The 14749-nt window shown below is 44.7% G+C and overlaps 1 protein-coding gene across 1 annotated transcript; it reads right to left on the bottom strand.

Moving 5' to 3' along the window:
• Positions 1-2286: 2286 nt before the first annotated feature.
• On the bottom strand, positions 2287-3045 carry LOC149768229 (uncharacterized). The gene has a single exon (XM_089927789.1). The coding sequence runs from the start codon at positions 3043-3045 to the stop codon at positions 2287-2289; it is 759 nt and encodes a 252-aa protein (XP_089783915.1).
• Positions 3046-14749: the final 11704 nt, after the last annotated feature.

The raw sequence follows: 14749 nt of genomic DNA, 5'->3' as shown, positions 1-14749 counted from the left end.
GAGGAGAAGTAAATGACCGACGATAGAGCTTGTCTTCATATAATATGTACCGGGGGGCTTGACGCCTGATCCGGCGAGCCTCCAGCTCGTCGTGAGGGAGGGTCCCATCCTGCAGATAGTTGATGAACCCTTCGATCCAGCTTGGCTCGATGTTGATGCACATGGTCGGTTCAGGTTCCTCTATGCTGGGTGTTTGGAGGTATTCGAGCACCGTTGCCTTGGAGAGCTCACTCATGCGAGAGGTCGCCAGCTTTGACAGTTGGTCAGCCCTGAGGTTCTCCGTTCTGGGGATATGCTGGATGCTGAAGGAGCCTAGGGCGGATATAAGTTCCCGCACCTTTTGAAGATATTTCTGCATTGATGACTCCTTTGCTTCGAAATCTCCCAGGACCTGGCTCACCACTAGTTGGGAGTCACTGAAGACCTTTAGGTCTTCTGCCTTCAGCTCCTTTGCCAACTTGAGCTCGGCAATGAGTGCCTCGTACTCTGCCTCGTTGTTTGAGGCTGGAAACTCGAGACGTAGGGCCTGCTCAGCCACCACCCCATCCGGGCTGGTGAGGATGAGTCCCGCTCCGCTACCCCCCGAGGTCGAGGAGCCGTCCACATATAGGACCCATGGTGGCCTCGGGGTTTCCTCTGTTGGCATGAGTGGCAGCTCGAGGTCGTCTGGCAAAGTGCACTCCACGATGAAATCGGCGAGTGCTTGAGCTTTAATAGCTGGCCTGGGCCGGTATTCAAGGTCGAACTCCCCGAGCTCAACCGCCCATTTGGCAACCCTTCCGGCGCGGTCCGACCTCTGCAGTATTTGCTTCATAGGCTGGTTGGTCAGTATGGCTATGATATGGGCTTGAAAATAGGGTCGGAGTCTCCGGGCTGAAATGATTAGAGCAAAAATTGTCTTCTCAAGCTTAGAATATCGGGTCTCAGCATCCCTGAGGATCCGGCTGGCATAGTAGACAGGCTTCTGGAGCTTGTCCTCTTTCCGGACTAGGACTGAGCTCACTGTGACCGGGGAGACGACCAGATATAAATAAAGAACCTCGCCTTGCCGAGGCTTAGTGAGTAGCGAGGGGAGGCCAGAAGGCACCTGAGCTCTTCAAAGGCCTGCTGGCATTCCTCCGACTACAGGAAGTTCTTTGGTCGCTTAAGGATCTTGAAGAATGGAAGGCAGCGCTCCGCCGACCTGGAGACAAACCTCCCCAAGGCTGCGACCCGCCCAGTGAGCTGCTGCACTTCCTTGACTGTCTTTGGAGGTATCATCTCTTGCAGCACTCGGATCTTCTCGAGGTTGGTTTCAACTCCACGCTGGGTTACTATGAAGCCCAGGAATTTGCCCGAGGTGACTCCGAACGCGCACTTCGCAGGGTTGAGCTTCATTTGGTATTTCCTAAGCTTGGAGAATGTTTCATTGAGGTCAGCCACATGGTGCTCTGCCGCTCGGCTTTTCACCAACATGTCATCCATGTAGACTTCCATATTTCGGCCGATCTGATCTTCAAAGATTTGGCTGACCAGCCTTTGGTATGTGGCTCCTGCATTCTTCAACCCAAATGGCATTACTTTGTAACAATAAGTGCCCTTGTCGGTGATGAAGGCCGTCTTCTCCTCATCTTCTGGCGCCATTCGGATCTGATTGTATCCTGAGAAGGCATCCATGAAGGTTAGCAGCTGATGTCCCGACGTGGAGTCGACGAACTGGTCGATGCTGGGGAGGGAAAAACTGTCCTTTGGGCAGGCCTTGTTCAGGTCGGTGTAGTCCACACACATGCGCAATTTTTCGTTGGCCTTCTTTACGAGGACCACATTGGCAAGCCAATCTGGATAGGAGACCTCCCGGATGAAGTCGGCCTTAAGGAGCTTATCCACTTCTTCGGTTGCCGCTCGCTGCCGTTCCGGGGCAGAGCCCCGTTTCTTTTATTTTACAGGCCTGCAGGTCGGCTTCACCTGGAGTCGGTGGACCATGACCTCAGGGTCGATTCCCGGCATGTCGGCGGGCGACCAAGCGAAGACGTCAATGTTGGCCCGGAGGAATTCGGTCAGGCGCTTCCTTTCGCAGGGGCTTAGGCCGGAGCCAATCTGCACAGTTAGCTCTGGGCAATTTTCTTGTAAAGGGATTTGATTAAGAAGCTCACCGGGCTCTACTTGCTTCTTCCAGGGGTCGTCCCGCACGTCCAAGGTTTCTATGGGCAGCGTGCGGCCCATTGCCTGAGTTGGCGCCTCGGCTGATAGCTCTTGCCGACTCGATGCTTCAGTTGGTTGCTTCGCTTTGCAGGTCGCCATGTAGCACTACTTGGCTATCAGTTGGTTGCCGCGGATCTCGCCTACTCCTTGGTTGGTAGAGAATCGCACGAGTAGGTGGTAGGTCGAGACCACGGCCTGGAAGGCATTTAGCCCTGGTCGTCCAAGGATAGTGTTGTAGGCTGAGGGTAGGCAGACCACAAGGAAGTCCGTCCTCACAGTACTTTCTCGGGGGGCGAGGCCGACCGTAACAAGAAAGCTGACCTCGCCTTCGACCGGAACCGAGTCCCCGGTAAATCCGACTAGCGGGGTATTCATTTTCCGAAGCTGGCTTTCCGTTGACCCCATTTTTTGGTAGGCGTGGTAGTACAAAACATTAGCCGAGCTTCCATTATCAACTAGGACCCGCTTTACATCGAACTTATTTACAATCATGGAAATGACCACAGCATCATCGTGAGGAGTCTCGACTCCTTTTAAGTCTTCCTCCGAAAACGAGATAGCTTCGGAGGTGCGCGGGCATTTCAGATGGGTCCTTTCCTTGATTGACTCTTTGGCCGGACTTCCTCCGATCATGTTGATGGTGCCAGCAACGGGCCTGTTGTCGTTTGGATTCTCGGGCGGCACGGCGTTTTCCACTGGCCTCCTTTCCTCACGTCGGTTCTTCACAAACCGATTGAGTACCCTGCAGCGGATAAGCGCCTCAATTTCATCTCGGAGCTGGAAACAATCCTCCGTGTCGTGGCCGTGGTCCCGGTGGAAGTGGCAGTACTTCCTGGGGTTGCGCGGGACTCCTGTTTCCCGCATCGGGGGCGGGGGTCGGAAAAAGTCCCGACCCTCGATCTCCATTAGGATTTCGGTTCGAGGTGCGTTGATAGGAGTATAATTCTCGTACTTTCCTAGGTACACTCGAGTCCGTAGTGGGGATTTCGGCCGAGGTGGAGACCTTGGTCGAGGTTGTCTCTGCTGCCGGGGTGGACTCCTTAGCCGAGGTAGGTTCTTACCTCGGCGAGGAGATTGGCTCCTCTAGCGGCTGCGCTCCTCGCGGCGCTTCTGCCTTTTCGAGGCCTGCTCGGTCGCGCCCTTCCTGGAAGCGATAGCTTCTTCGGCTTTCGCGTACTTCCGAGCTCGGGCCAGCATTTCTGTGAAGTCGGCAGGAAAGCTCTTCTCGATAGAGAAGAGGAATTTGTAGGAGCGAGCCCCAGTCTTCAACGCCGACATGGCCATTGACTGATCAAGCTCACGAACCTCCTAGGTCGCAGCGGTGAAACGGTCGAGGTAGTCTTTAAAGGACTCTCCCTCCTTTTGTTTGACGTCGAGGAGGGAGTCTGACGTCTGCCGCTGGCGTCGGCTGGCAGCAAAGTTGGTGGCGAATTGCCTGCCGAGCTGCTCGAAGGACGACATCGTGTCTGGTTTCAGCTCGGAGAACCAGAGCCGAGCCGTCCCCCGAAGGGTCGCCGGGAAGGCCTTGCAGAGCACAGCCTCCGAAGACCCTTGCAGCGCCATGAGGGCTCGGTAACTTTCCAAATGGTCGAGGAGGTCGGTTGTACCATTGTAAGGCTCCACCTGGGGCATTTTAAACCTTAGTGGGACCGGCTCATCCTCGATCTGGCGGAAAAAGGGGGACTTGGTGGTGAACTCGAAGTCACCCTCGCGCTTCGCCTTTTTACTGTGGAGCGCTTCAATCTGGCGCTCGAGCTTTTCCACCTTCCTGTCGAGCTCCCCAGTCTGGGGGATTGCCACCGTAGTCTGCTCCGACTTATGTCGGTCCGGAGTGGACTCAGCCTCCGAGGGCTGCAGTCTTCTATCTACGTCTTCCCCCGGTAGCTCTCTCTGGGGGGATGCTCGCTCTTCATTGTTGGCTCTCGAAGAGCCATGAAGGCTTCGGGTCTGGGGCGCCGGTCCGTTCGGGGGAAGGACCGGGTGGACCGGGGCCTGGGGAGGCGGCATGGGTGGCACCTCGGCCCGCTGCAGGTTTTGAACCGCAGCGGCCAGGGTTTGGACTTGTCGGACCAAGATGTCAAACTGTTCCGGCTGCACCTGAGGAACTGGAGTTACCGGGGGTCTTGGTGGTGAATTCTGGACAGAATGTGTTGGGAACCCGCCCATGCCGCTGATATTTCAAAAAAATTCAGATGGCAGCGGAATCGGCATAAGCGGGATCGACGTTCATCACATGAACATTGTTTCATGAACCGTTCGTAGTTAGATAAGAATTAAAACTTTTAAATACATTAGAAGATCAGATCTTCACCTTGTGCGGGTAGATGATCACTGCAAACTGAAGTTCGTGGTCTAGGATGAAGGTTCGCTTGAAGCCGTTCAAGTGTCCGGCCTCTACGGGTATCCACACGAAGCAGGATCCGATCCAAGCTCTCTATCTCACCGGGGTGCTAGCTCCCTTGCAGAGATAGCTTTTGATGGCTGATCTCCTCTCTTTCTTTCAACTCTTGAATGCACTTGAGAGGAGGAAGAAGAAGGATGAAGAAGAGGAAGAAGAAGAATCCCCATGCAGCCTTCTTTTCTTCCTTGCATTGGAACAAGGATGGAGCAGGGAAGAAGCCGCCAACACCTTGGATGTTCTTCCTTGCTTGCGGCTGAACCAAGAGGGAAGAGAGGGTGGGAGGCCACGGCTTGGAAGGAGGAAAAGTTCAATCTAGGGCGCCGGCCCTAGTGCCTCTCTTATAGACATGAAGGGCTCCTACAATTTAGGAGCCCTTGACATCTTTCCAAGAGGGGGCGCCGGCCCCCTTCTCTTCTCCCTTCTCGACATGGAAAAGGGAGGGGCATATGCCCCTCCTCATGGTAAACCCTAATCCACATTAAGTAGGGTTTGAAATGCCCTAATGTGGTCAAGCCCTAATCCAATTAGGCTTAGCCCAAGGGTGAACCAATTTGGATCCAATCTAGGTAAGTCCTAATCCAATTAGAACTTAAATCAATTTTGACTCAATTGAACTCTTCAATCCTAATCCAATTAGGAGTCTTATTGATTCATTAGATTAATAATTAATTGTGACTTAAGAAACTGTGGAGTGATTGATTAAAATCCCTATTTGATTTTGATGAGCTCAAAGCATTTGAGTATATCTTATGTTTACTAATGAATTCAATTAAGTGTTTCAGTGAAAATCGTGTCTAAGTATTTCTAGACTTGGTTCAAGATATTTTGGATAAGGTATGAAGTCAGTTTGAACCAAAGTCTGAGACTCGAGTCGACTCCAGGATATTACGAGTCGACTCCAAGCGTATCAGAATCACTGGCACGGGCTCGAGTCGACTCCAGACCAGTACGAGTCGACTCCGACTGAGAACAGACAGACGAACAGAAAGCATCAACTTAAAACCTGTCAGCGAGTCGACTCCTGAAGTGCGCGAGTCGACTCCGATGCTTACCGAGTCGACTCCGGAGTAATATGAGTCGACTCCAAGAAGCTACAGACAGAAAAGTCAGAGAGCGTTATTTCGACCCTGAGATTCGAGTCGACTCCTGTGGAACGTGAGTCGACTCCGATGGTTGGCAGGTCGACTCCAAAGAAAGCGAGAGTCGACTCTCAGTGGTACACAAAGAAAAAGTCAGAGAGGAGTTTTCGGACTCTGAGATTCGAGTCGACTCCCGCAATACACGAGTCGACTCCAAGGCAGCGCTCCACCAAAAAGACAGAAGGCCAAGTTTCGGAAACTGAGAGCCGAGTCGACTCCAGAGAAGTTCGAGTCGACTCCAAGACTGGACGAGCCAAAAGACAGAAGATCGGGAGTTCGGGCTCTGAGCGCCGAGTCGACTCCCAGGATTATCGAGTCGACTCGAGTGGGCCAAGTTGAAAATTGGCTCCGTGGATTTCATGAGATGAGCCGACTCCGAAAATGCCAAGTCAGCTCCAGAAGTTGGCGAGTCGACTCCGGGTCAAGACGAGTCGACTCCCAGTCGAAGAGGCCACTTTAATTCAAATCCGGAACAGTTGCCGAGTCGACTCCAGAAAAGCATGAGTCGACTCCCGCTACAGCCGAGTCGACTCCTGATCGCGCGAGTCGACTCCGACCTCCCAACGGACATATTGCCAGGTTGTGCAGAGTGTGCAGAACGGGCAGAAAAAGGTGTCTAACGGCTAGTTTCCGTGGGGGATGGCTTAAATAGCCACAGAGGACTGTAGCAAGGTAGAGAACTACCATTCCATTCAAAGAGATCAAGCTTTCATTCTCTGCAAGTTGGTTTTCAACGAAAAGAGGGAAGAGCGGCATTAACTCCATCCAACTTCCTCTTCCCAGCATTTAAAGAAGCCTCCTCCTGCATTCAAGTCGACCAGACATTCAAGAGGAGACCCGAAGCTCAAGAAGCCCTACTCAACTCCAACTCAAACATGTTTGAGGGCTTCTAACCTCTCTTCAGTTTATATTGTTATTTATCTGCTTTTGAGAAGCTTTGTTTTCTGTTTGTCCCTTTTATTTACATCTTGTCTTTGCTTGGTTCAATCGGAGGATTGAATCAAGGGTATAGAGGTTGGTTGGTGAGCCGAGTGTAAAACCAACGTGTGTAAGGGTTCGATTGTGATCCCGGAAAAACAATCGGGGTGGTTCTAGTCGGTGAGCCAGGAAAAACCGACCGAGTTCGTTGTGAGCTCGTAAAACAACAAGTTTGGTTGTGAGCTTGGAAAACAACCGGCTGTAATCCAAGGGGTTATAGTGAATTCCCAAGTGAGGCTTGGGGAGTGGACGTAGGAGCAAGGGTTAGCTCCGAACCACTATAAACATCGTGTTTGTGATTGCTTGTCTCTCTTTCTCTCATTCTCATTTCACTCAAAGCACATAGCAACTAATTAATCACCTTGCAAAAGTATTAATTAGTCATCTACAAAAGTTTTAATTGTAAAATTATTTTAAAACCCAATTCATCCCCCCTCTTGGGTTGTCTATCTGGGCAACAAGTGGTATCAGAGCCTAAACTCTTCTACCCTAAGAGTAAAAGATCGAAATGACAACCCCATTTGGATCTTCCCACATTGAGGGTCAGTCCACTCAAAGACCCCCATTCTTTAATGGATCCGATTACTCATATTAGAAGGCTAGGATGAGAATATTCATCCAAGCCCAAGACTATGAGATGTGGACCATTGTATCAAATGGACCATACATCCCATCCATCTATGTAGAGGGGGTCACTGTACCCAAACTAGAAAAGAATTGGGATGAACATGACATGAGAAAGGCACAACTCAATTCTAAAGCAATGAATGTGCTTTACTGTGCATTAGATAGGAATGAATTCAATAGAGTCTCTACTTGCAATTCTGCAAAAGAGATTTGGGACAGACTTGAAGTGACCCATGAGGGCACGAATCAAGTCAAAGAATCCAAAATAAATATATTAGTTCATAAGTATGAACTATTTAAGATGGATTCTAATGAGACAATCACTAGCATGTTCTCTAGGTTTACTGACATTGTCAATGGCCTAAAAAGCCTTGGCAAAAACTATACTAACAGTGATCTTGTCAGGAAAATTCTTCGCTGTCTACCAAGGTCATAGGAAGCCAAGGTGACGGCAATCCAAGAAGCTAAGGACTTGAACAAACTTCCACTTGAAGAGCTCCTTGGATCCCTAATGACTCACGAGCTAACAATGAAGCAGCACAGCGAAGAAGAGTCCACCCATAAGAAAAAGGTAATAGCTCTTAAATCTACATCATCTAATAAGGACTTATCTTGCAGTAGCAGCAGTGAAGAAGAGGATCATGAGGGAGATGATGATTAGGCTCTTCTTATGCGCAAATTCAGAAAATTCATCAACCACAAGAAGTCCTATCATCAAAGGAGAGGCCCCTCAAATTCCTATCGCAAGGATAAAGGTAAGGAAAGGAAAAATGAGGGGATTGGTTGCTATGAGTGCAAAAAGCCGGGACACATCAGAGCTGAGTGTCCCTTACTAAAGAAGAGCAGCAAGTACAAGAAGAAGAAAGCCCTTGTCACCACCTTATCGGACTCTGACGCATCATCATCATCATCGGATGAAGAACAAGAAGAAAAGGCCAATTTCTGCTTCATGGCCAATGAAAATGAGGTAACATCCGAAACACATCTTGATTTTACTTTTGATGAACTGTATGATGCATTTAATGAACTAATGATTGAATATAAGGCTATAAACGTTAAGAATAAAGAGCTAAAACTAGCTAATCAATCTTACCTACATAAATGCGATAAATTAGTTAAGGATAAGGACTATATCACCAAAGAAAATCTAGAACTTAAGACAAGCAACCAACTCTTAACTCAAAAGACTAATACCTTGAGCAAAGATAATGAAAAACTAACTAAGAAAATTTTAGAACTTAAAAACAATAAACCAATCTTAAACGAGAATCTCATAAAAGACTTAAACATTCTAAAAACAGAAAAACAAACTCTAACTAAAGAACTTGAAAAATACAAATCTTTGGTTGAAAAATTTACATATAGTTCTGAAAAATTGAATATGATACTTAACAGTCAACGAGCGGTATTCAATAGAGCGGGTTTAGGGTATAAACCTAAAAATAAGCAAAAACTTCTTAGTAACTTCTTTGTTAAAGCAGGAGAAAGTAAAACTAAGAAAATAACCTGTTTTTATTATGGAACTGTAGGATATAAAGCAAATGTGTGCAATTATAGAAAAGGAAAAATAAAAAGAAAAGTTAAAAGGGTATGGGTTCCAAAAGGAACCAACATGACTAACCATGAAGGATCCAAGAAAACTTGGGTACCTAAGATTACATGATTTGCTTGTGTAGGAGTGTCTTGCAGCCAAGGTCAACAAAAATTGCTGGTACTTGGATAGTGGCTGCTCGAGACACATGACGGGTGACAAGGATCAATTCTTCACCCTTGAAGCTAAGAAGGGAGGTGCTGTGACTTTTGGAGACAACAACCAAGGTCACATCATTGGTATAGGTAAAGTACAAATTATCCCTTCTACTTTTATAGATAATGTTCGATATGTTGATGGTCTTAAGCATAATTTATTAAGCATTAGTCAATTATGTGATAGAGGCTATAAAGTACAAACCCAAATGACAATAGTTTAGTTTTTAAAGGAATAAGACGTGGAAATGTGTATGTTGTAGACCTTGAGGATCTTGCCAAACACAACCCATGTTTAGTTGTTAATGAAACCAAGGATAATGATGCTAGTTGGTTATGGCATCGTAAGTTAGGTCATGCAAGCATGGACACAATATCTAAACTAGTTAAAAGAGATTCTGTGATAGGTTTGCCAAAATTAAAATTTGAAAAAAATAAAATATGTGAAGCATGTCAATTTGGCAAACAATCAAGGAACTCCTTTAAATCTATAAATTGTGTCTCTACCTCTAGACCTCTAGAACTACTACACATGGACCTCTTCGGACCAACTAGAACCACAAGTCTAGGAGGAAATAAATATGGTCTAGTTATCGTAGATGATTACTCTAAATTCACTTGGGTTATGTTCTTAGCACATAAAGATCAAGCTTTTTCAGTCTTTAAAAAGTTTCATAAGGAAGTAACAAATGCTAGAGATTCTTCAGTCATAGCCATTAGAAGTGACCATGGAACCGAATTTGAAAATCAGTTATTCGATGAGTTTTGTAGTAAAAAGGGGATAACTCATAATTTTTCTGCACCTAGGACACCACAACAAAATGGAGTTGTGGAGAGGAAAAATAGAACTCTAGAGGAAATGGCTAGAACTATGTTATGTGAAAGTAACCTCCCTAAGTACTTTTGGGGAGAAGCCATTAATACTTCTTGTCATATATTAAATAGAGTTCTATTAAGACCCATTATAAAGAAAACACCTTATGAACTTTGGAAAAACAGAAAACCAAAGGTAAACTATTTTCATATCTTTGGATGTAGGTGTTTTGTTCATAATAATGGGAAAGATAATCTAGGAAAATTTGACTCTAAATCTGATGAGGGCATATTCTTAGGGTACTCTACAACTAGTAAAGCCTATAGAGTCTTTAATAAAAGAACCCTAGTCATAGAAGAATCTATACATGTTGTTTTTGATGACTCGAGTGATATCTCCTCTAGTAAGAGAGTTAATTTTGATGATGATACGGAAATTCTTGAAGAAAAGATTGATGAGATGACATTACAAGATAACAATCAAAAATTAATTGAAGATGCATCATCAAGCCAAGAGACTATAGTAGATCATGGGCTAACTAAAGCTTGGAGGTATGCTCACGGGCATCCTAAGGAATTAATTCTAGATGATCCGTCTCAACCTATTAGGACTAGAGCATCCCTTAGGAACTTAAACAATCATCTAGCTTTCGTTTCACATTTTGAGCCCAAACACATAGAAGAAGCTGAAAAAGATGTAAATTGGATAAATGCAATGCAAGAAGAATTAAACCAATTTACTAGAAACAAAGTATGGAATCTAGTTGAAAGACCTACTGAATATTCAATTATAGGTACCAAATGGATTTAAAAAAATAAACTTGATGAAAATGGTATTGTAATAAGGAATAAGGCTAGACTAGTAGCAAAGGGTTATAATCAAGAAGAAGGTATAGATTTTGATGAAACCTTAGCTCCGGTAGCTAGACTTGAAGCAATTAGACTTTTACTAGCTTTTGCATGCTCTAAGGACTTTAAATTATTTCAAATGGATGTAAAAAGTGCATTTTTAAATGGGTATATTAATGAGGAGGTATATGTAGAACAACCTCCTGGTTTTGAAAATCATCAATACCCTAATCATGTTTATAAATTGAACAAAGCACTTTATGGTTTGAAACAAGCACCTAGAGCATGGTATGAGAGACTTAGCAAATTTCTATTAGAACATGAGTTCTCTAGGGGTAATGTAGATACAACACTGTTTCTGAAAAGGCAAAACAAAGATATGTTATTAGTACAGATTTATGTTGATGATATTATTTTCGGTGCTACTAACAATCGCCTTGTTAGAAGTATGCCCTAGAAGCCAATTTGGCTGACACATTATTAATTCTAGGACATAATTTTGTACTTGACTTTATTATTATTGATTAATAAATGGGCATTCTTTTCATTCATATTGTTTATGTGTCTATGAATCGTCCAAGGAATTAATAAGATGATGATACATATTCTCAAGAGTTGAGAATTTGAGCCATGTATCATTGGTGATTAATTTCTAAATGCTCCTGATCAATGGATCATCACGAGGACGGTGATCGATCCGATAAGATCAGTGCACAGATCGCTTTCCTTATGGATGGACGAGACTCGAGTCCACAGTGTAGGGACACTGAAGTGATAGTGCAGGTGCTTGTTAGAGAACAAGGGTACTGAGCGTGACCAAGACAAGAAGTCACTTGGATGTCTATCCACTCGTCAGTGACTTGCTTGATGTTGCAGTAGTGTGACTAGTCCTTTGACCTGCGGTGCTTCGGCTATTCACAGTGAAGTTGCTGTAGTTTGACTGCACGCATACATGGTCTCTAGCCATATGGGTCCATGTAGTGTAGATTGGCTGCAGTAGGTTCACTGTAGGAGTAGGGTATACGCCTACAAGGAATCTATCGACCTTGATAGATAAGGAGAGATCCTATGTGATTTATAAGACTAAGTTCGTAAGACCTCGGCCGGGGCAGTACATACAGTGAAAAAAGAGTTTTTCACTCTCAAACTTAAGTCGAATAAATCTTGACATATGGCAGACGATGGGGTTTGACGAGTTATCCATGACCTCCATTCTGTAGGGATCCATGATAGAAGGACTGTATCATACGATAACTGCACCTAGAGGTTCATCATTCCATTCTGCTGGGTAGCCACTACATGCTGCTAGGTGTCACTGGTGGATGGTGAGACTCAAAGGGACTATCTTGATGATCGATGATCCCTGGTGAGTTGAGTTGGAATTGTTCTAATCCATTGAAAGAAGTTTCAATGATATTGTGATAGAGATCGCAATATATCTCACTACCAGACAGAATAGAACCTATGGGGTCACACACATTAGAGGTATTGACCGATCCGATGGTTGAATTGTGATTTGGAATCACAAATAATTTATAATTATCAATTTGATTGATAATTGGTAAACCCACTAAGAGTTAGTGAGTTGAAGAAGGAATAATTGCAATTAGATTGCAATTTAATTGAATTTAATTGAATTAATTGGATTTAATTAATTGGACTTGATCATATTAAATATGAGTCCTACTTGCAGTAGGATTCCTAGAATCCTAATTAGATTAGGACTTCAAATTAAATTAAAGTCCTACTTGGAGTAGGATTTCTAAAGTCCTAATTGGATTAGGATTGAAATTTAATAAGTCCTAATTAGATTAGGATTTCTTAAGTCCTAAGTAATTTTAATCTAATTAATTAAAAGACTCCTAATTGGATTAGGATTGAAGAGTTCAATTGAGTCATGGTTCAATTGAATCCTAATTAGATTAGGATTTGAAGGGAAAAGAAAATGGGTGCACTCAATCCTCTTTGGAAGATGATTAGACCCACCTTGTACATGGCCCCACACCCCACTTAATTGGATTAAGTGGGCGTGCGTGAAATAGGGAGAAGAGGGAGGGGCTACGCCCCTCCTTTTGGCTGATTATGTGAAGAAAAGAAGAGGGGCGTACGCCCCTCCTCTTTTCTTAGAGATAAGGTGGGAGCTCCTAAATTTTGGGAGCTCCACATGCCATATATAAGAGAGAGAAAGGGGGCAGCACCCTAGGTTTTTCTCCCCCTCTCTTTTCAGCCGTGAAGAACTATCTCCTTTCCTTGGGTTTTCAGCCGTGAACCATCTTCTCTTCTCTTGGGTTTTGAGCCACAAGCAACAAGGGAAAATAAAGGAGCCGTGAACAGCACCCTCCTTTCCTTGGGTTTTCAGTCGTGAACCATCTTCTCTTCCCTTGGGTTTTGAGCCACAAGCAACAAGGGAAAATAAAGGAGCCGTGAACAGCACCCTCCTTTTCTTGGTTTTCAGCCGCCAACAAAGAAAAAAGATGGGTGGCGTTGGGCTTTCTTCTCCCTTCCTTCTTCCATAAAAATAAAAGGCTGCAAGGGGTTGCTTCTCTTTATTATACTTTCTTCTCTTCTTCTTCCCTAAGAGAGAGCAATCAAAGATTTGGTTGCTGCAAGAAGAAAGGATTTCAGCCATCAAAGTTTTCTCTGCAAGGGAGCTAGTACCCCGGGGAGATTCAAAGACTTAGATCGGTCCTCTGCCTCATGTGGATACCCGTAGAGGCCGGACGCGTGTGCGGCTTCAAGCGAACCTTCCAACAAATCCACGATCATCAGATTTGCGGTGATCATCTACCCGCACAAGGTGAAGATCTGATCTTCCTAATCATATAAAAAGTATTTAATCCTAATCTATCTACGAACGACGGTTTTAAAATATGTTCATGCGATGAACGAGATCTCGCGCATGTCTTCCGCTGCGTGCAGAATTTTTTTTGAAATTTTCTGCGGCGTGCGAGGGATTCCAACAGTGGTATCAGAGCCATGGTTTCGTAGATTAAGGTTAGGATTAATTATTAAAGGGCATATTAGATCTGAAATTTAAAGGATTATGCCTGCTGATTTTTATGCATGCAGAATTTCAGCTTGCTGATTTTTCTGCATGCTGATTTTCTATGCTTGGATTAATGATTCTAATGTTTTGATAATGTGATTACAAATATTTAGAATCATATCTTGCATGATCAGCAACTCATAAGATGACATAATCAGTTAAATATTCAGATCTGTAAATTATATTTAATGCATGTGATGCGTATGGTGATGATCATGGATGTACCCTTATACATGTGCTGAAATGTTCTGCAATGTTCTGTGATGTTATGTGATGGCATGTAATTCAGATTTTTAGATGCCTGCGTGCATCTTAAATTGATGTATTAGAGACCTGCGTGTCTCATGAAAAAGGATTGTAATTATTCTTTTATTTTTAAAAGTTTATCTGGGATGTAATTTGTGATGTGTTTGCACGTCAATGGTTGATCGCTGCATGCCTCTACAAGCACGCCTTGCGCAGATCGAGATCAAGGGTTGATTGAAGATGGATCAAGGAGTTGATCGCAATTGGACCTAGGGTACTCAAGATCGAATCAAGAGTTGAAGACAATCTAACCAATTGACGTGCATGTGCTTGTACTATGACCCCATCCTGGATCCATGATCATCACCAGTTTAATTTTTGTTATTATGCCTGGATGTTTATGTTTATGCATAGCGGGTAGATAATTATTTGCATGAGATGTAGATAATTAAATGAAAGAGACCTAAATTAAATCTCCTCAAAAATATTAAGTCTAGCGGTCTTCCACCGTAGTAGAGCTGCTAAGGTCTTTCCGGCGTTGATTTGTCTCGGCTGGATACAGTGGGCAAGTTGCATCGGGGGACTGGACCTCTCTATTAGGCATGAGATGTTGTAGGGGTAAAGATTGGGTTGGGCCCAATAACTGTTAGGTGAGGGACCCAATGACGGCTTTGCTTCTGCGGTTATACGGTGGGTCTGACTTAACTAAGGAATGGGGCCAAT

The sequence above is a fragment of the Phoenix dactylifera genome, chromosome 2 (genome assembly GCF_051530095.1).
Source record: "Phoenix dactylifera cultivar Ajwa chromosome 2, Ajwa_hap1_PhDact_Kaust_v1.1, whole genome shotgun sequence".
In the NCBI taxonomy this organism is placed as follows: domain Eukaryota; kingdom Viridiplantae; phylum Streptophyta; class Magnoliopsida; order Arecales; family Arecaceae; genus Phoenix; species Phoenix dactylifera.
This window is presented reverse-complemented; position numbering and strand designations above follow the sequence as displayed.